The 21,940-nt window shown below is 35.6% G+C and overlaps 1 protein-coding gene across 2 annotated transcripts in view; it reads left to right on the top strand.

The window, feature by feature from the left end:
- The window catches only part of LOC143257364 (putative G-protein coupled receptor No18), a 190,092-nt gene that overhangs the window by 39,413 nt on the left and 128,739 nt on the right, over positions 1 to 21,940 (top strand). Inside the window, exon 2 of one of the 2 annotated variants that reach the window (XM_076515924.1) lies at positions 10,434 to 12,022. The exons of the other annotated variant lie outside the window; for it this stretch is intronic. Within the exon in view, the coding sequence (XP_076372039.1) occupies positions 10,570 to 11,895 (1,326 nt within the window). The 5' untranslated portion in view covers positions 10,434 to 10,569 and the 3' untranslated portion in view covers positions 11,896 to 12,022. Of the gene's footprint in view, positions 1 to 10,433; positions 12,023 to 21,940 lie in introns of those variants that run through there. 2 annotated transcript variants of the gene reach the window in all.

Below are 21,940 nucleotides of genomic sequence, written 5' to 3'. Positions count from 1 at the left end.
GGTTACTCTTTTACCAACAAATAGTGGGATTGACCGTACCATTATAACACCCCCACGACTGAAAGGTCAAGAATGTTTGGTGTGAAGGGGATTCGAACCAGCAATCCTCAGATGACGAGTCAAGTGCCTTAACCACCTGGCCATGCCGGACCGCGAGTGCTTCTTTCAATTTTACCTATATTGTTAAAATTTACAAATAAATCATTGTGAAAGTAAAAAAAAAAAAACGTTCGTCTCCTTTTTTATTTTATTTAAAATATTTCACACAGTAACTGTTCGTCTTACGTATTATATTACATAGTTATCAAATATTAGAATATAATGATGCTAATGTAGGAACAGGAAATCGAAATGATTGACGAATTTATAAAAATTATAGAACGAGAAAAACTAAGAGGTTTTAGAATACCCCTAGAGAATCCTCTGAAAGTTTTATAGTGATCAGAAGAAAAGTGAGTGGACATATTTTTCGTTACGGACACACAAAGAAATTTAGCCACAAGCTACTTTGTAGTATAAGCTTTATTTTAGAAATATAAATTTTCCATTAGTAGCATAGATCATGCTTTCGAACTGAAAACTTGCAAGCGAATCCAATATATTTGACTCTTTAATAACTTAACATCCGAGGCAGATTGAACCATACACTTTTACTTGTATTTTTGTTTAGGATGTGACCTACTTTGTACATAATGCAATAAATATTTGTTTGGACAAAACTCTTGATAGAATTATTCAATATGTTGTTTTATGCATAAACGATATAAAATTCAATGTTCCATTAAAACAAAGTAAAGAACAATAGGATTAGTTCCGCGATGGCTTAGCGACTTATAACGCTAAACATTGGGTTTCGATATCCGCTGTCGGTAGCTCTGTACTTAACAAACAAACTAACATAATTGTTATTAAACCTTATGTTGACTAATCTTCAGTTAATAACAGTCGAGGCTTAACAACGTTTGCTTCAGTTTTTATTCATTTAGGGCACCCTGGTGGGACAGTCGTAAGTCTTTAGATTTACAGCGCTAAAATCAGAGATTCGATTCCTCTAAACAGACAGAGCAGTAGCTTTGCTATAATAAGATACACACGGCACCAATGAGGAATGTGGTAGGCGTAGGAAATTACATTTCTAAAATTCAGAGGCGATTCCTGTGGTGGACATAACGCAGATGGCGTATGGTGTGTTGTTGCTTTTTTTGATAAAACGAATAGACAAAAAAGTCTTTTATCACCGCAATAATAAACAGAAAACAATAAATAGCAAAAGTCATGAATAATTTGTTTGAATAATTCGGTAACTCAGTAATTACACTTTTTAAAGACGAAGGCTATCGTTAACTAAAACCAAATACTTTAATTTGCATTTAATATTTTTCAATGAAAAAGTTTAACAGATCTTCAGTAATTAAAACTGATTATAGTAACGAATTTTAAGAAATCGATCTCACCTTATTTTGGTAGTACTGCAAACCCCCCCCCCTCCCCGCATGGTGATCTCACGGGCTTATAAATCGAAATATTATTGGTATCGGATACCCACAGTGAGTGAGCGCTTATAACCTATTGAAGTTTTATATATATATATATATATATATAGAGAGAGAGAGAGAGAGAGAGATAAAAGCCACATTGAGATATGCGATGTGTCCACAGTGGGGAATCGAATCCAGGAATTTTGCGTTGTACGTTTATAAACTTGTCTCAGTCCCACTGGGATTGATAGTACAAAACAATATGACTATAATTGTTTAGAAGGTTTCAAACAACCTGGTTAAGGCTGTTATGGAGGCCTGGGATGGGCTAGTGATTAGTGTGCTTGACTCGCAATAGTAAGATTATGGTTTCCAAACTCCGTTCCACCAAATATGCTCGCAATTTAAGCCGTAGGGGTGTTATAATGTGATAGTCAATCCCACTATTCGTTGGTAAAATAGTAGGCTAAGAATTGACGGCTATGACTAGTTCCCTTACCTCTTGTCTTTCACTTCTAAATTAGGTACGGCGAGCTAAGATAGCCCTCGTGTAGCTTTGTGCAAAATTCAAACCAGATAATAGAAACCCACCCCGAGAAAGCCCATTTTATAATTTTTTGTTTCAAAAACAGAATTCTGTTTTAAGAATTTTGGAACATTATGTTTGCGAGAAACAAGAGTATTTACATAATGATTAGAAGTATACTGAATTTGAAAATTATAATTGAATTAAAATTTGCATTAAATACGTGCCACACGGTATTTATAATGTCAACTAACGATATTGTAAACACACAATATTATAATATTGACTGATGGTCTTGTGAAATTCAAATGAGGCTTAGAAGTGGAAGCCTTATTTATAATGGAAAAAAAATCCAATGACTTTATTAAAATATATATAACTAGCAGATGCCTACTGAAACAGTTCAAAGGGAATATTTCTACAAATAAATATAAAATGTACAGTCATTATAATCTCTTGAATCCTTGCGCACATTCAACATGATTGTCTAGTAGGCCATTTACAACTTTGCTTCGTTATTTCACATTATTTTAATAAAGAAAGAATGTATTATTTACAAAAATGTTTTGGCTTCAATGCAGTTGGTGGATCCAACATAGCAGAATGCTTATGCTTGCTAAGTAACCACAGGGTTTGTTTGTTGTTTTTTTCGCTGGATGCTACCATTCCTTGTCATTTCAATGAGTGCAAGAAAAAGACCACTACCGAAATGAGTCCCTTTCGACAGTTGCCATTTCTGTAAGAAATGTTAAAAGGGAGATACTCAATTAAATTAAAGTCATTTATTCGATATGGAATACCAAAATCATGTATGTATGTGTTTGTCTGTTTGTCTGTGAAAACCAAACAACAAAAAAGTAGACTTTTTTTCTCCTTATGCATATTTTCGTTCGTGCTTCTATTTCTTTGAATCACTCGAGGAATGTTGTCGTAAATTTTTCTCACACAAAAAAAAAATTGTTTTAAATAAGTTTTCTTGCCAGTACAGAAACTGATGGATCGATATTGATATTCATGAACATTTTTACGAATTGCAAAAAAATAAATAAAAATGAATAAATAAACAATTCTGCTCTAATGCACTCTGGAAGAAAATCGCTTTTTTTATAAGAGTGAGGCCTAGCATGGCCAGGTGGTTAAGGCACTCGACTTAATCCGAGGGTCACAATGGCGATTACTTGTGTTTTATTACAGCAAAGCCACACCAAGCTATCTGCTCAGTCTACCGAGGGGAACTGAACCCCTGAATTTAGCGTTGTAAATCGGTAGACTTATAAAAGCAATGGATACACAAATCAGTATGTCTTTTCGACGAATACGTATACATGACATACATAGATATGAAGATCGTATTTCATAACAAATACGGGCTAAAGAGATATGTTTCTGATGCTCTATATATGTGTTTGTTTTGTTTTTATCAAACAATTTCGAAATATTCTGCTTATGTTGTTCAATCTCTATCAGTTCTAATCGTTATCAACATTGGAACCGGTGAAACGGTACAACGCACTTGATCTTACAGAAAAGTTTAATTTTACGTCTGATGTACTTTTATCATTTCGCTAAAAAAAACTGTACAGAAATTTCAATCGAATGCAATACCGCAAGAGGACCAGAGTACATCTTTTCATTCTAAAGCACTAGAACTCAGTTACACAGCACAATTACGACCCACTTCTAATGACTGAATAGCATCTTGTTTTCCTTTCGTAAAAAGTTACATTCACGAATGATATATACAGAATAATATTCGGTTATTTTTTTAAAAGGGTTTTCTTCCCCTCATAAACCCTTCCTTGTGTCTCGACAGTAAGTCTGTGGGCTCATAACGCTAGAAATCTAAATGGCGGTAGGTAATGATGACTCGCTGCCTTCCCTCTAGTTTTAAACTGCTAAATTAGGAACGGCTAGAGCAGATATCCCCCGCGTAGCTTTGCGCGAAATTTAAAAACAAACATTAGCCTTCGCACTTTCTGAATTATCTTCTACGCTTTATATTAACTTCCACACATTATGATTCACTTTTTTTGCACTTGATGTTAGCTTTCTTATTTTATAAATTGTTTTTGCACTTTCTAGTAACTTCCACACCTTCCATATTCACCTTTACACTTTCTAAATTATCTTCTGCATTTTCTATCGACCCAGCATGGGCAGGTGGGTTAAGGCGTTAAACTCGTAATCTGAGGGTCGCGCGTTCGAATCCAGGTCGCACCAAACATGCTCGTCCTTTCAGAGATGAGGACGTTATAATGTTACGGTCAATCCCACTATTCGTTGGTAAAAGAGTAGCCCAAGAGTTGGCGGTGGGTGGTGATGACTACCTGCCTTCCCTCTAGTCTTACACTGCTAAATTAGGAACGGCTAGCATAGATAGCCCTTGAGTAGCTTTGTGCGAAATTTCAAAACAAACAAACAAACATTTTCTACTAGGTTTCAAAGAAGATAATTTACTATTTTTGTACCAAATTAATAGCTTTCAACACTTCTCTGTTAATAATGATACAGTATCTTCAAAATGAGAAAATAAAAACCTATTCTTAAAAGTAAGAATAATATTTCATAGTTTTACTGATCTTTTCTAGACAACTGTTGTCTTCTTCGTTCGTTTATCACAATCTAGATGAAATAACAGTTGTTTTGTTTTTATACATGAAGCAGACTTAACGTCAATTACATAGGAATATGACATATATTGTAAAATCAAGTAAGTAAAAGCGTAAATTGAACTATAAAAAAAACTCTTCAGGGATTTAGAGACTGGTGCTCAATTACGATGGTAAATAACGATTTTTGTTTGTTTATTTGTTTTAAGTTTCGCGCAAAGCTACTCAAGGGCTATCTGCGCCAGCCGTCTCTAATTTAGCAGTGTAAGGCAGCTATTCATCACCACCCATCACCAACTCTCAGACTTCTATTTTACTGACGAATAATGGACTTGACCGTCACTTTATACAGCCCCCATGGTTGAAAGGGCGAGCATGTTTGATGAGACGTGGATTCGAACCCGCGATCCTCGGATTACGAGTCGAACGCCTTAACCCACCTAGCCATGTCGGGCCCATTACGATTTTTACATTAAGATCTTGTGAGACTTCTTTATTAAGATATAAATCATTTCATACTGTCAGGCTAAATCTAGTATTATATACCTCTTTACCATCGGATGAGTAATTCCTGTATATTCTATTGATAAAACAAGCATTTATATTAAGAAGTTGTTCGTTGACTTGACTAAGAATTATCTCATGCTATGCAACAGAAATCCATAACATAAGCAGATAAGATGTGCTGGTGTATTATCCTGTCTGCCATAGATATGTGTCAAAACCACCTGCAGTGAAAAGAGAAAAGAAAAGCGCTTTTGGTCACAAATTCACGCAACTACTAAGCCTGGTGAATGTCAACATTCACCGAAATCAGTTAACTCGATAGTAAAGAACGTTAGCCACTCGCGCTTACATAGGCTTACGTGAGCAATATGGCATACGTTCCATAAATATACATTCTTGTCAGACCGTAGCTCCATACGTCCGTAGTTCGCGTCCGGTTTTCCAAACATTACGTTTTTGTTACTTTCACATAACACTGACTGTCAACTATCAGTTGTTCATTAAAGAAGCCCAAGCATTGTCGGTGACCGTTGTTGATTAACTGCTTTCGTCTTTTAGCCTGTCAGGGCAAAGTTTGGAAAGACCAATCTAAATAACACTCGTTTAACTTTGGGCGAATATTCTAAACAACTCATAAGTATCCATGACTTTATATTATTTTGTTGCGTTTATTTTTAATAGACCTAGAGTGAGTGGTCAGATGGTCGCGAGTTCAAATACCCATTCCGCCAAACGTACACTTCTTTCAGTCATGGGATCATAATAAAGAGAAGCCCAAACGTTGGCTGCGAGTGGTGATGGCTAGCTACCCAGTTAACAAAACAACATTGCAGCAGCGCCTCCTGGTGAACACACAAGAATGTTGTTGTAGCGTTGCTTAAAATATTGCAGTGCAACATTACTGCAACACTGAGGTTATATTACTAAGTGCACCAGTCATATTTAAAAATTACTAAGTGCAGCAGTCATATTTAAAAATGTCTTCACTATAAAAGCAGACAAATGAACAAATTTGACACATGTTACAGGCTTTTATTTACAAATACACACATCATTTAAGATTAATTGCAAAGTAGTTAATCAGTCACATTTGGAATCAGTAGACAGCTCATCGACAGTTGGTACGCATGGTGAAATCCTCGTAGTTCCATTAACCTGTAGCAAAATGTGGATTAACATCAGAAGTAGTTAACTTAACAATCATAATTATTAGATATTTTACAATGAAAGTTCCTTTCCCATAACAATGAACAGTTTATAATTATAAAAGGCATATAAAAGGCAATGGTGTCATCTGTGGTTTGCACTTCACTTTTTATACCAGCCAGCTGGTACGTTGCTGTAACAGACAATATTTACACATACGCGTAAAACGTGACACTAAGCGAAAAGTGCTCCCCGCTAGTACAGCGGTATGTCTCCGGACTTACAACGCTAAAATCAGAGGTTCGATTCCCCGCGGTGGGCTCAGCAGATAACCTGATGTGGCGTTACTCTAAGAAAACACACACATTTTAAGGCCCGGCATGGCCAAGCGTGTTAAGGCGTGCGACACGTAATCTGAGGGTCGCGGGTTTGCATCCAAACATGCTCGCCCTTTCAGCCGTGGGGGCATTATAATATTACCGTCAATCCCACTATTCGTTGGTAAAAGAGTAGCCCAAGAATTGGTGGTGGGTGGTGGTGACTAGCTGCCTTCCCTCTAGTCTTGCACTGCTAAATTAGGGACGGCTAGCACAGATAGCACTCGAGTAGCTTTGTGCAAAATTCAAAAACAAACGAACAAACTAAGCAAAAACACATTAAAATTTTGCAGCTATTCTACATTAATTCATGATGGATTTCACGCCTTTTATAGTATTTATTAGTTTTATAAAGCAAATATTCGTGGTCAGTGCTCCTTTATTAATTTAGTGGAAAATATATTTAATACCTAAATAACTGTCCCCAATTATCGCTCATAAAGTTTGCGCCAAATCCCGCTTGCTGTTTCCCTAATATAATATTAGGTTTTAGTGAGAACTTCGTGAGCGATAATTGGGGACGGTAATTTTGTGGCACTTTTTTAGCAAAGAAATATTGATTAAAGATAATTAAGACACTAAAAATTATTAACATACTTATAAAATACAACCTTGATCGTCCTAGTAACGGCTAATTCAGTATCATTGTAGCGAATCCGGGTCTGTAATACGTGATGCCAACACCTCGCTTGCCGTTTCGCAAGGTGTACGCATGTGATGAATAATGTCCAAATCAGTGCCAAATTGTCGAGGCAGATTTTAAAAGCCGTTTTCGATTTAATGCATTCATTGACTTGAGTTGTATAGTCTTTTTAATATATCGTCGTATTAAAAGTAATTATTTATATTATAATTCATAAATAGCTCATATACGTATATCTAGATATGTTCATGCACTGCTGGCCAAAATCTTAGGCCAATGAACATCAAGAAAAAATATGCATTTTGCGCTGTTAGACTCAACCATTTATTTGAGTAGAGCTTCGAAAGATGAAAATAAGAAAAGGGAAAATAAAAAAAAAACTTTTTTAGCATTTACTAGGGAAATGTGAACACTATGAAATTAACCTAACTACTAGCTGGTCAAAAGTTTAAGTATTACCAAAAAGAAGTCCTAAACATGGTAGGAAATGCCCAACAAGAGGTCTTAGTAGTGAGTTGCACGGCCGTCATTGCGAATAACTTCAAACTTTCGCTTTGGCATGGTTGATATAACTTTTCCAGAAGACTGGCTGGAATGTTATTCCGAGTGGTGAAGATGGCTTCACGTAGATCATGCACTATTTGGAATTGACGTCCATTTCTATATACTTCCCTTGCTATCCACTCCCAAACATTTTCAATGGGGCTCAGTTCGGGCGAACACGCTGGATGGTCCAAAAGAATCACGTTATTCGCTATGAAAAAGTCCTTTTTCCTGCGGGCATTGTGGATTGCAGCGTTGTCCTGCTGAAAGATCCAGTCATTTCCACACAAGCGAGGACCTTCAGTCAATAAGGATGCTTTCTCCAACATGCTAATGTAGCCAGCTGCTGTTTGACGCCCATGTATAACCTGAAGCTCCATTGTTCCATGGAAGGTAAAAATACCCCAGATCATGATGGAACTTCTTCTACTGTGTCGTGTAGAAAATGTCTCCGGTGAGATATCCTTATCGTGCCAGTAACGCTGGAAGCAATCTGGACCATCCAGGTTAATTTTTTCTCATCAAAGAACAAAACCTTCTTCCACTATTCTACGTCCAATGCTTGGTGCTTCTCAGGAAAGTTTAACCGAGCTGTTTCGTGGTGTGGAAGGAGGCATGGCCTTTGAAGACGTTTACGGTTTTTAAAGCCTTTCTCTCGTAGATGCCGTTTTATTGTTCTTGAGCTGCATTCTGCGTCCGTAAGGTCCTTAATCTGGTTCAACGACCGGCTGGTTCTTGCCGGACAACCCGTCGAATTCTCCTGCTCAACGCCGGCGAAATTTTCTTGGGCCGACTACTTGAAATTCTCGTTCCGTATCCCTCAGGGCCTTTTAAGAAATTTGCAACAGCAGTTTTACTACGCTCAATCACACCAGCGATAACGCGTTCACAGAGGCCTTGCTTTTGAAACTCAACAATTCTGTTACGTTCAAACTCTGTCAACTTTTTAGTTTTTGCCATGTTTTTACCCAATGTAACACACGAGATATTAGTATGAGATGTTGACAACGCTACTGCTTGAAGACAAATGACTAAATTTCGTTACGTGTTTATCGATTAACGCTTCGTTTTAGTATGGTCTTAAACTTTTGACCAGCTAGTATTTAGACTAATTTCATAGTATTCACATTTTCCCTATTAAATGCTAAAAAAATTTTATTTTTATTTTCCCTTTTCTTAATTTCGTCTTTCGAAGCTCTACTCAAATAAGTGGTTGAGCCTAACAACGCAAAATGCATATTTTTTATTTATGTTCATTGGCCTTAAGATTTTGGCCAGCAGTGTATGTACATATCATTATACGAAAACACATATGGCCACACAAAACGGCCTCTGGTGTCAGCTGCAAGCATAGCCATACACTATATATATATATATATATGTATATATTATTCTAGGTGCTGCCAGCATAGATATCCTCATTAGCATTGCAGTTTGCCTGTTTATATATTACTTTAATTGTGTGTTTCAAAAATACTATATACCAGCAACTTTCTACTGTAGCAACATTGCAGCAACAGTTTTCTCAAATACAATCCTTTAAAATTTTAACAATTAGAAAGTCTACAAAGAATACTGCAGCAACATTGTAGTAACAGTTCTCTGAAATACAATACTTTAAAAATTTAACAAATTGAAAGTCTACAAAGATTACTGCAGCAACATTGCAGAAACAGTTCTCTGAAATACAATCCTTTAAAAATTTAACAATTAAAAAGTCTACAAAGAATACTGCAGCAACATTGTAGCAACAGTTTTATGAAATACAATCCTTTAAAAATTTAACAATTAGAAAGTCTGCAAAGAATACTGCAGCAGCATTGTAGCAACAGTTCTCTGAAATAAAATCCTTTAAAAATTTAACAATTAGAAAGTCTACAAGGAATACTGCAGCAACATTGTAGCAACAGTTCTCTGAAACACAATCCTTTAAAAATTTAACAATTAAAAAGTCTACAAAGAATACTGCAGCAACATTGTAGCAACAGTTCTCTGAAATACAATCCTTTAAAAATTTAACAATTACAAAGTCTACAATGAATACTGCAGCAACATTCTAGCAACAGTTTTCTGTTATACAATCCTTTAAAAATTTAACAATTAAAAAGTCTACAAAGAATACTGCAGCAACATTGTAGCAACAGTTCTCTGAAATACAATCCTTTAAAAATTTAACAATTAAAAAGTCTACAAAGAATACTGCAGCAACATTGTAGCAACAGTTCTCTGAAATACAATCCTTTAAAAATTTAACAATTAGAAAGTCTACAAATACTGCAACAGCATTGTAGCAACATTTCTTTGTAATACATTCAGAACATAATGCACAGTATTTAACATGTGTAGTTTGTTTGATATTGCGTCAATATTACTCAAATTAAAACTTCTAAAACTGAATTTCTGCAATGTTTAGCAAATGTTGCAGGAATGTTACAAATCATGCAACACTCAAGCAACCCTCTTGTAATGTTACAGGAACATTATGTGTTTCCTTAGTACCTTTCGTTTCTGACTTAGGGATGGCCAGTGTAGACAGTTGTTTTATAGTTTTAGACGAAACTAATTATATTAATATACCATAATACTCATTTTTGTACATTTCAGAAAATGATCGTTGAGAAAGAAACATAGAGAAAAAAAAAACGACGTCTCTGACCTCCTTCTGTCTGTCAGAAACAGAAAGAGATTCAGTGAAACGTTTTGTCTTGTTCGTCGCCACGACCTGTGGACAGAGGACACGATGTGGATCCAGGAATTCCAAAGATATGTCTCTAAATTTAACGGCTACTACGACGACAGCTTCCAGTTCTACAAAGATAACGAGAATCAGCTTATTCAGCTAGAAATAGAACTGAACGTTAGCAATGATGAAACAGAACAGTTTGTGGGGAGTAACGAAACGTTCCGGAACGCTACAGAGATCGTTGTTCCGTTCGGATATCCTCTCGCAATGCCTGTTGTAGAAGCTGTGGTAACGGCGTTGCTGCTGTCAGCCATTATGATTAGCACAGTTTTTGGGAACATCCTGGTAATCATTTCCATATTCACCTACAGGCCCCTCAGAAGTGTCCAGAATATATTCTTGGTCTCACTGGCCTGCGCGGACATTGCTGTCGCCATATTGGTCATGCCTCTCAATGTTGCCTATTCCATCATTGGCCGATGGGTGTTCGGACTTCGTGTCTGTGAGATGTGGCTCACCTGCGATATTCTATGTTGCACGGCTTCTATTCTCAGCCTATGCGTTATTGCTCTAGATCGCTACTGGGCTATCCACGATCCTATTAATTACGCTCAAAAACGGACACTTAAGAGAGTTCTCGTCACAATCTTCTTTGTCTGGGCAATAAGTGCTTTAATTTCCATACCGCCGCTGATTGGTTGGAACGACTGGCCAAAACACTTTACTGACACCACGCCGTGCGCTCTGACGGAAGAGAGAGGATACGTCGTTTATTCTTCGAGTGGATCTTTCTTCATACCCCTTGTTATTATGACCGTGGTTTATTTGAAAATTTTCCAAGCTACCAAACGTCGATTGCGTAAACGAGCCAAGCAAGTGCCGAAAATTGTGCAGACAACTTACGCGGCCACGGAGGATGAAAAGATAGAAATTCCACTGGAAAATCTTCGAACGTGTAGGAATGTTGACAATTCGATCGCCATAAAGACTGAAGTATCAGCAACATCCGAGCTGGAAGACTGCGAGCACGAGGAAAGCCCTAAACGTTGTGACCGTAATCAAGCCCGAAATGGTAGTCAAAAGATCCAACAACCCGGAATAGTCCGCCAGTACATGGAGCAAAGACAAAAGATATCCGTATCTAAAGAGCGACGTGCTGCACGTGTTTTAGGAATCGTGATGGGGGTATTTGTTCTCTGCTGGCTTCCGTTTTTCCTCATGTATGTCATTTTACCCTTCTGTGCCACTTGTACCTTATCAAAACGAGTGGGTGGGTTTATCACGTGGCTTGGTTATGTTAATTCTGCGCTCAATCCTGTTATCTACACGGTTTTCAATCCCGATTTCAGGAAAGCTTTCCAGAAACTTCTGTCTCTTAAATAATTGTTTCAAAGTACTTCGGAGATTTGTAAAGTAATGAGTTAAGCATTTACTTTCAACTTGTCATTGTTTTATAGTTTATAAAAATATTTATCAAAAAATAAAGAGATAATTCTTTAACAAGTTTCACATCTTTTGCATGTTTCGATGGCTCATTAGATAGCTCAACTGTAAAATATATATGTAATCTTTTTCTACACGCAAACTATCAATTTAGATATTGTTATCATATACGGTTATTGTTCAGTTAATAATATATTCTTTCTTTTCTGGAATATAAATTTAATACATATATAATTATCAGTTTAAACATTTGACTTTAGTTTCTATTTAAAATATGCATGTATATAGAGCCATTAAAAACGTAGAATGCACAAATTCGAAATATTCCAGAGAATGTTTCTGGTTTTGTTTCTGTAATATTTTATTTGGTTTCATTAATACCTACAATATAAAATATATTTAAAAGTTTCGATTTCATTAATACCTACAATATAAAATATATTTGAAAGTTTCGATTTTATTAATACCTACAATATAAAATATATTTGAAACTTTTGTGGTTTCATTAATACCTACAATATAAAATATATTTGAAAGTTTTGTGGTTTCATTAATGCCTAAAGTATAAGATATATTTGAAAGTTTCGGTTTCATTAATGCCTAAAGTATAAGATATATTTGAAAGTTTCGGTTTCATTAATACCAACAATATAAGATATATTTGAAAGTTTCGGTTTCATTAATACCAACAATATAAGATATATTTGAAAATTTCGATTTTATTAATACCTACAATATAAAATATATTTGAAACTTTTGTGGTTTCATTAATACTTAAAGTATAAGATATATTTGAAAGATTCGGTTTCATTATTACCTACAATATAAAATATATTTGAAAGTTTCGATTTCAGTAAACACTAGTGTATGTTAAACACTTTGTTGCTTTGTAGCTAATTGAACCATTAAAGACAATATGTCTTCACCGACACTTGAACTGAAATCATATTTTAAATTGATTTTCTGGAGTCTCGTGACGCGACTTCATCAAATAACCAGTAGAGAATCATCTAATCCGGTAACTATTAACTTATTGGCCATTCTTTATCGGCCTTGTCTTAGTTTGTAATATACAGTAACTTTCGCTTTTAGAATTCTTAAAAATCGAAAACAGTAGTCATGCAAATATTTTTTGTTGTAGCTTGTAAATCGTTATTTTTACTGTTAGATATCAGGAATGTGTTTCTAGTTCATGAAACCAACTGACTGGTTTGGGTACGTGTTCTAAGCACGTGCCGCGAAAGTATTAATAATGACATGTTTATAAAAATGTCATGATGGAATTAGCTATTAAATATCTCAAATGTAATAAAGATATCTAGTTTAGTGCATTTTTATCATAAGCAACTTGACGACTTTTCAAATGTTGGGTTACTCTGTTTGACATCTAACGCTTGCTCAATAGTGTGACAACATTCTTACACCAGGGTGTGTATTTCATCTTAATTATTAGCGCCATTGTTTTATGTTATTAAACGTCCTCTTTCTGTTTGTCTCAATATTCACGTGACAAATGGAGAGAGGCTCGTGCAAGACAAGGTCATCAATCTTGTTTTTTTGGGATTTAGTTGAGAGAGAAATCAGAAGAGTTCTCTCTCCAACTAGGGTGTTCCTCTTCGTCCCCTAATCAGCCTGATGATAAGCATGGTTCAATATATATATATACTTCGACGTCTACCTTACACTAAGGTGTAGAACATTTGAGTTAGCGAAGCTTCACAATAAGTATTAGTGTGAGTGCAATATAATATAGCTATATGGCTGATAGTAATTTGCAGCACATGATTCTTTACTTGCCCATTATGTGTTCCTGGTAAAAAGAAAATAAAACAAAGCAAAAGAAGTGTGTAATAGCACTTCAACTAAGTTGATCTTTTGCTCTTTTGATCGGAGCTTGCTGAACTGGTTTGTTCGTACCCAGAACCATTTACACAGGAGAGTTTGGCTAACTGACTTTTGTCCGCCATATTTATTCCGTTCTTACGCACACCTTATACGTACTGATAATATGTTTTACATTAAAAAAATGTTTTTGTATTTACCTATTTGAACTTTTATCACAAAGTTTATTTTAATAATTCTTATCATGGAGATAATAGATTAGTGTTGCTGTTGTTTTACTCAGACATTTATTTTCTTGGTCCACTAAAGTTTTCAAACAAATAAAACAGTGATGTCATACACTAAAAATATTAGTAGCTAACAGTATTTTAAAACGCAACTAAATGGTGGTTGGCTTACTAACTTAAGACACGTAACACAAACTTATGAGTTCAAATTTCTCGGTTACCTTGGATCATGTTCGTTATACCCGTATTGCTCATATCTCATGTTTGGAATCGTGTTCCAAAACAGAAATAAAAATGAATTAACCAAATATCCCTAATTAATAACTTATTCCCATGTGTCATGCACGAAAACTGTCAAACATTTATAATAATGCAGTACCTTAGACAACTGGTAACATTTTTGCCTTTCATAAAAACTAAGAACTAGTTACACAAGGCAATATTTTTGCGACTAACTCTATTCCTCCCCTCCCCCCCCCCATAAGATTCTTTTTCCTCTGCTCTTAAGTCTCTAGGGTATATGATAGTAAGGGAAAAGCTAAAGAGCAGATAAAACTTTTTGTTTTTATATCTTGACATGTTGGTAAATTAATATCAACTGTTTCTGTTATTAGTGGCTTTTCTCCTGGTGATTTAACCACAAACTAGCTCTAAACTCAAAGAGTTCTTACCTTTAAGAAGAAACTTAAACACAACATCGCTAGTATATATTAAACTGTTACGTGTGTAATATCTTATGTGCACAACTGGTGCTTTGTGTGTTGTTTCAGCTGGACAAACATCATAACATTTATCTCGATTCATGACCCGAGCTGTGAACGTAACCATCAATGTCGTACAGGTCTTCGCTTTCAGAATTACTTATTTCGCCAGAAGTAAGTAACAGAACTTTCTACTGAGATTTGCTTATCTATCTTGTCTTTATGAAACTCAAGAAAACCTGTCTTCATCTTCTTGATAACTTGGTGATGAGAAACACTGGAGTTTTGTAACTGTTTTGAAATGATGACGACATTGGCACAGGATTTTTGGACTGGACACACGAAATACGATTCTCTACTGCATCTTAGATTAATGCATAAGTGGGAACAAACTTATGTATGTAAAAGTTACTAAAATAAACGATTATTTTCACTGGTTCACAAACACTGTTTACCAACATAATAGGCCCGGCATGGCCAGGTGGGTTAAGGCGTTCGACTCGTAATCTAAGAGTCGGGGGTTCGAACCCCCGTCACACCAAGCATGCTCGCGCTTTCAGCCGTGGAAGCGTTATAATATGACGGTCAATCCCAATATTCGTTGGTAAAAGAGTAGCTCAAGACTTGGCGGTAAGTGGTGATGACTAGTTGGCTTCCCTCTAGTCTTACACTGCTAAATTATGGACGGGTAGCGCAGATAGCCCTCGTGTAGCTTTGCGCGAAATTCAAAAACGAACAAACAAACATGATTCTTGTTAAAAATTCTTTCACTACAATCAACTGCTTCTTGATATTTACTTCAGTCGAAGATGTTGAAAACTGTTTTTGGTTGTCTTGAAAAAATTAATTCAAAAATTGAGATTCGATACACAGGGTGTTCACAACGCAGATAGCATGCTGTGTAATTTTATACTTAGTAATAAACAAATGAAACTAAAGATTTTCGTATAATTAATTTTAATGTCTATGGACCTAACTTCTTATAAAATCCCAGAATTAAATTCAACTGTTTCCATGTGCTCACGATGGGTTACGCGATGCAAAGGACGATGAAATTAAAATTGAACATGATGTTATAGCAGGCCCCGGCATGGCCAGGTGGTTAAAACGCTCCGCTCCTAATCCAAGAGTCGCGGGTTCGAATTTCTCTCACACCAAACATGCTCGCTCTTTCAGACATGGGGACATTATAATGTGAAGTTCAATCACACTAATCATTGGTAAAAATTTAGACCATGAGTTGGTGGTGATGACTAGCTACCTTCCCTTTAGTCTTATACTGCTAAATTAGGGATGGCTAGCGCAGATAGCCCTCGTGTAGCTTTGCGAGAATTCAAAACAAACAAAGAAACTATTTACCACGCCCTCCAGTGGCTTAACTACAAAACAAACAAATATTTACGACTATGCTTATTTCCTTTTCACAGAGCCTTTATCTGGTCACTGTTAAGAAAGCTTCATCTCCTTTAATAAAATTCACTTAATGTTGGTTTCCTTCTTTTCAGAATGATTTTCCAACTTATTTTTTGTTTTAAAGACCCCTAATACATGTAATGCATGGCACAACCCATAGATTCCCTCACATATATTCTTAGAGCGGACCGGCATGGCCAGGTAAGTTAAGGGTCGCATGTTTGAATCCCCGTCGCACCAAAAGTGTTCGCCCTTTCAGCCGTGGGGGTGTTATAATGTGACAATCAATCCCACTATTCGTTGGTAAAAGAGTAGCCCAACTCTTGGGTGGGTGGTGATGACTAGCTGCCTTCCCTCTAGTCTTACACTACAAAATTAGGGACGGCTAACGCAGATGGTCCTCGTGTAGCTTTGCGCGAAATTCAAAAACAAACAAAAACATTTCTTAATGTTAGACTTGCTATTCAGCTGAGGAACAATGGACTATGTTGTCCTTGCATCTATAAAATTATACAAAAACAAATAAAACTAAAATAGTTCCTTTTTCCTTTTCTCTGGAATTATAGAAGGTAAGACATGTGGTAACATTTAATTCTGTGTATAAATTTTGGATTATTTATCTAATAAGAAGATTTTGCTAATACGAAATTTTAGTATCGTTTCTTAAATTACAAAGTTTTAACTAAAACATTAATAACATGTTTAAGAATTCGTTAAATATAAAAAACTTTTTTTTAACAATAATACATTAGTGATGATAATTTAAATGTTTTTCTTATTTCGGTCTCAAATTCCCATTTTCTCCTAGTGTGTGTTTTCATGCAGCAAAGCCACATCGGGCTATCTGCTGTCCATGAGGAGATCGTACACCTGATCGTAGACTTATTCTTCTAGTGCATTTGGTTAATCGCCTGATGTTAGCTTAAGTAAGTAGATATTTGTAGCCTATGATAGAAAGTTAAGATAATTAAACATGCTAAACGTCAGATTTTTTATCTTTTAGGAATACACAAACAGCATATTATAGAAAACATACACAATATTGTGCTTTCTTCGATAACACTGGACTGACATGTCAATCTTAGGCTTACATCAATGCTCCCCTGGCACGTTTAGCTTAGGCCTACTTCAATACTGCCCTGGTACATTTATTTTAGGCTTACCTCAATATTACTCTGTATTAGACCTATTTCAACACTGGTCTGGCACGTTAACTTTAGGCCTACTTCTCATAAGTATAAACATTTCGTTATCTTCAACTTTTCCAGACGTTTGGTCGAACTTTAATTTCCCAAACTTTTCTTCTTTCTTTGTAAGAAATAAAGTTGTATGTTGGTTTTCCTTTCTACATTACGATTTTTTGTAAACCAATGCAACTCTACAAGGCATTTGTTTCAATTTTTGTCAAACATTTGTAGGCCTAGTACAAGTACTAACAAGTGTTGACGAGTACGCAAAAGCAGAATAAAGATGGCGTCTGATAAAATTAACAAATTTCAAAGATGCATTTTTTTCAAAGCTGTTTGCCAAACTCTTTTGTATGTTGTGGTTACAACAAACAAAGCCATTTCACTGATCTCTAGACTGAACTAGATCGCGCATTGACTGGTATCGCTGTATTGACACTTGACGTCAAGATGTATCCATACTGTTGGTCCTTAAATCGTCGAATGTATTAGGCTTATTGGCAAAAATATTCAAGTGATTTCTCGATGCTTTGTTATCATTTTATTCTTTCTACTTTCAGATCTCAATTTGTTATAATGTTTCTTATCACTTTACTACGTATACCTTAATTAATCTATATATTACTTTTTAGCTTTTGTAGTAACTATGAAAATGAAATAACTATATAAATTGCAAAAAAAAAAAAATATTTGTAGAATTGGTATTGGAAAAATAAAAAGAACAGTAACTTATAACATTGTGTTGGTCTAAACTGAATTATGAATAATAAAGCGATATGTTTCAATAGAGCTTATACAAATTTGTGGGCCCGGCATGGCCAGGTGGTTAAGGCGCTCGACTCGTAATCTGAGGGTCGCGGGTTCGAATCCCCCGTCGCACCAAACATGCTCACCCTTTCTTTCAGTCGTGGGGACGTTATAATGTTATGGCCAATCCCACTATTTGTTGGAAAAAGAGTAGCCCAAGAGTTGGCGGTGGGTGGTGTTGACTAGTCGCCTTCCCTCTAATCTTACGCTGCTAAATTAGGGACAGCTAGCGCAGATAGTCCTCGTATTTGTGATAAAGTACAACAAAAACAGAAAGGTAGGTATTAAGCCTAAAGCAATACACAGTACAAGGTACTGTAGTTCATTGTTTGTCATTACGACCGTTATTTTGAATACCACGTACTTAAACAAATAAACTGGTAAAGTGCACGTACGTCTGAATTAGGTTACCTTTCACTACAATGTTCATATGTATCTTGTACACTGAGTGTCAAAATTATAATATAATTAATTGATAAATGTGTAACATAGATAAACCAGTACTTAAATCACCTTGGATGTTTTACATTCCATTCAACATGAAACTGCTGGTGTTTAAATAAAATAAACATAAGTTTTTTTTAACCAACTCTTACAGCTAATGTAAGGAAGGTGGTACATCCATATAACACGTAATTAAACACCTTATCCAACTGTAAACATGGTTACCTTCTTGCGTCTACCTAAAACCCCATTCATAGCTACTTTCAAAGCAGCAGTCTGTATTCCCAGGATAACTATGCTTGCTGGAGGAAGTTCACCATTTGTTGACGTCAGACGTCTTTGAAACCACTTTCATTTTTGTTGTCTGATATACTTTGATAACACATTAGCCTTTACCAAATCACCTCTATTTTTATTTATTTATTTCGTAAAATTGGCATGTTTTTAGTCTTTTCAACTGTCAAGGCCTCCAAACAGTTTACAATACATTCTTTTTGTTATTTCTTGACCATCCACATATCCTAAAGATGCTTCCTTGTATAGATAATGAGATAATATAAATTTGGTGGAAGTTCATACCTGTGTATCACATACCACATTTACAGAACTAATAACGAGTGACACGTGGAACCAAAGTTTCATCCCAGACCGTACAATTTCCTGCTGTATTTATTTCAAGAAGCATGCACATTATTGTACGTGCAACTGTGATCATTACAAAAGTTTTATTGGAACAACCTATTGGACTATTGTAACTTCTATCCAATAGACTTTTAGAGCAGGGCAAGTAAAAGAACTTACGAACTGTTATAAATTTAACTGTGGATCCACCTCCCTTAGATATAGGTAAACTCAAGCCTTTGTTCCAATATTTTGAGGCATCAATCACACCTGAACTTAAAATTCGTGTTGCAAGATCAGCCTTGTTTTTTTGCTTCTGTCAATAAAAACGTACATTGATTGTAACTTAGTTCCTAGATTTAAACTTTATGGTTCTTGCAGTGTGTGTGTGCAACACTCTAAAGATGTGTCAGTTAATTCGTTCACCTCCACTTTTAAAATTTTTCTCATGTGAAATAGTGTTTTGAATAAGCTTTGAAGAGTGGCATATATCAAGTGTGATGTTTCCATATTTTAAGAGCTACGGTGGAGAAACCATGGCTGTGAGTTCTCTGACGACACACTGTCGTCCATTTTTGTCAACATGAAGAAACACCTAATGGCACAAATGTAATATCAATATCTGACAGGTTTTGTAAACATATTCCCACCAAGTTTGTTTGATTTTATCTTGTGAAAGGTTTCCAGAACATATTTTCACAAAGTTTGTTTGTTTTTGTCCCATTGGAGGTTTTGTAAATATATTTTCACCAAGTTTGAGTTTGTTCGTGTAGTTTTGTTGAGTTCTGAAAATTATGGTAACAAGAGAAACTAAAACATTTGAAGTGAAGTTATGGACAATATTAGTGTTAAAAAACTTTGAAGAAGGGTTTAAGTTTTTATTATAGCAAAGCCACATAGGGCTATCTGGTTAGTCCACCAAGGGGAATCGAACCCTTGATTTTAGCATTGTAAATCCGTAGACTTACTGCTGTACCAGCGTGAGATTTTAGGAAGGGAATATCATAATGATAAAATATTCGACTTTCTGAGTTCAGAATAAAATACGAATTGAGTGAAATGCCACAACTGTAAAAATATGTTGTCAAATGTCACAACTTGTATGTGCTCAAAAGCTTGCATTAGTTAAGTAACGTTACAATCATTAGGTCTAAGTATCTTACATTGTAATATTTTTGGATTTGGCAAATTTAGTCAAAGGAACGTATTTATGAAAGAAAAAACAAACACAAAACTGCGAATTTACCTGTAAAACAACATCGGACCCGGTATTTGCTATTTTTAGAATGTAACCAGATCTTGGCTACTTTTACAATACAGCCAGATATTGGCTAGTTTTACAACACTACTATATCTGGGATATTTTCACAATACAGCCAGATATTGGCTAGTTTTACAACAACACCAGATTTGGGTTATTTTTACAGAACAACTAAATATTGGCTAATTTTATAACACAACCAACTCTCACCTATTTTTACAATACAACCAGATCTGTGCTATTTTTACAGAACAACCAGATATTGACTATTTTTACATTACAAACAGATATTGGCTGATTTTATAACACAACCATATCTCGGCTAATTTTACAATACAGCCAGATATTGGCTAGTTTTACAACACAATCAAATCTGGGTTATTATTACAACACACACTTGTACGTTATTTACAAGCTATATATTTCATCTTCGTAACTGAAAGTGTAGTAAGAAGCAAACAAGATGGCTGCTTTATAACTTCCGGTGAATGCACGTGAAGAGCTCGCTCCAGTTCAGTGTACGAGACCATTGAGTTCTACTTGAAAAGCTTTTTTATGTGAGTATTTTATGAAGTGAGTGCTAAAGTGTAGCGTGCCGTGTGGATGACAGAGCACGTTACTGGGCCAGAAAGTAACGGTGTTGGTAAACGAAAATTGTATCTATCTAGTACATGTGTTACTGCGAAAAATTCTTTAGTGCAGGCTAAAAATCGTTATAAAATAAATATGATTACAAAGTCCACATAAATAAAACATTTAATGGACTCAACATTTCGGATTACGTATTTACGTCTTTATCAAAGGTTAGGTTAAATCATTTCAAACTTATAATCTAATTGGAACACAAATAGCGACTTGACTTCGCGCGGTACAAAAAATTTATCTGGAATTGTGGCCTTATCTTTACATTTGAACGACATACGAAATTACAAGAGACAAGGGTTTCTTTGTTGTTAGTGACAGAAGTACACATTGGGCTACCTGTGCAATGCCAACTGCGAGTATCGGAACCCAATTTTTGTCGTCATAAGCCCTCAGACTGACCGATGACCCAGTAGGGAGCTAAACAGCATGTAAGAAGTAAAGAAAACTTTTCGGAAGAAGAAAGTGAATGTAGTTCTTGATGACGAGAAACACACTCGAAATAAAAATGTATCTCAGAACGGCTGGTATAGGTATTAACACTTTCACTGATAATTTAGAGAACAGAATTTAGCCCTTCCTAGGTCATCTTCAAGTTAACAAAGATAGTTTGCAACTGACTGTTTCCAAACACACGTCTTAAGGACGAGAGTATAAACGAGTGCGGGACTGTAGGGGGCGTTGCACTTGGATATTATGTTATTAATTAGTATATGTATAAAGGAGTTCCTTTTTCTTGATTTAATTTTGGTTTTAGTTGCCCTATTTATACAGCAACTTTATACCTATATTAATTAATAACCTAACATCAAACTGCAACGCCCCCTACAATCCCTTACC

The sequence above is a fragment of the Tachypleus tridentatus genome, chromosome 7 (assembly GCF_004210375.1).
Source record: "Tachypleus tridentatus isolate NWPU-2018 chromosome 7, ASM421037v1, whole genome shotgun sequence".
NCBI classification, from domain to species: Eukaryota; Metazoa; Arthropoda; class Merostomata; order Xiphosura; family Limulidae; genus Tachypleus; species Tachypleus tridentatus.
The sequence above is the reverse complement of the archived record's forward strand: the minus strand, read 5'-3'. Positions and strand labels throughout refer to the sequence as shown.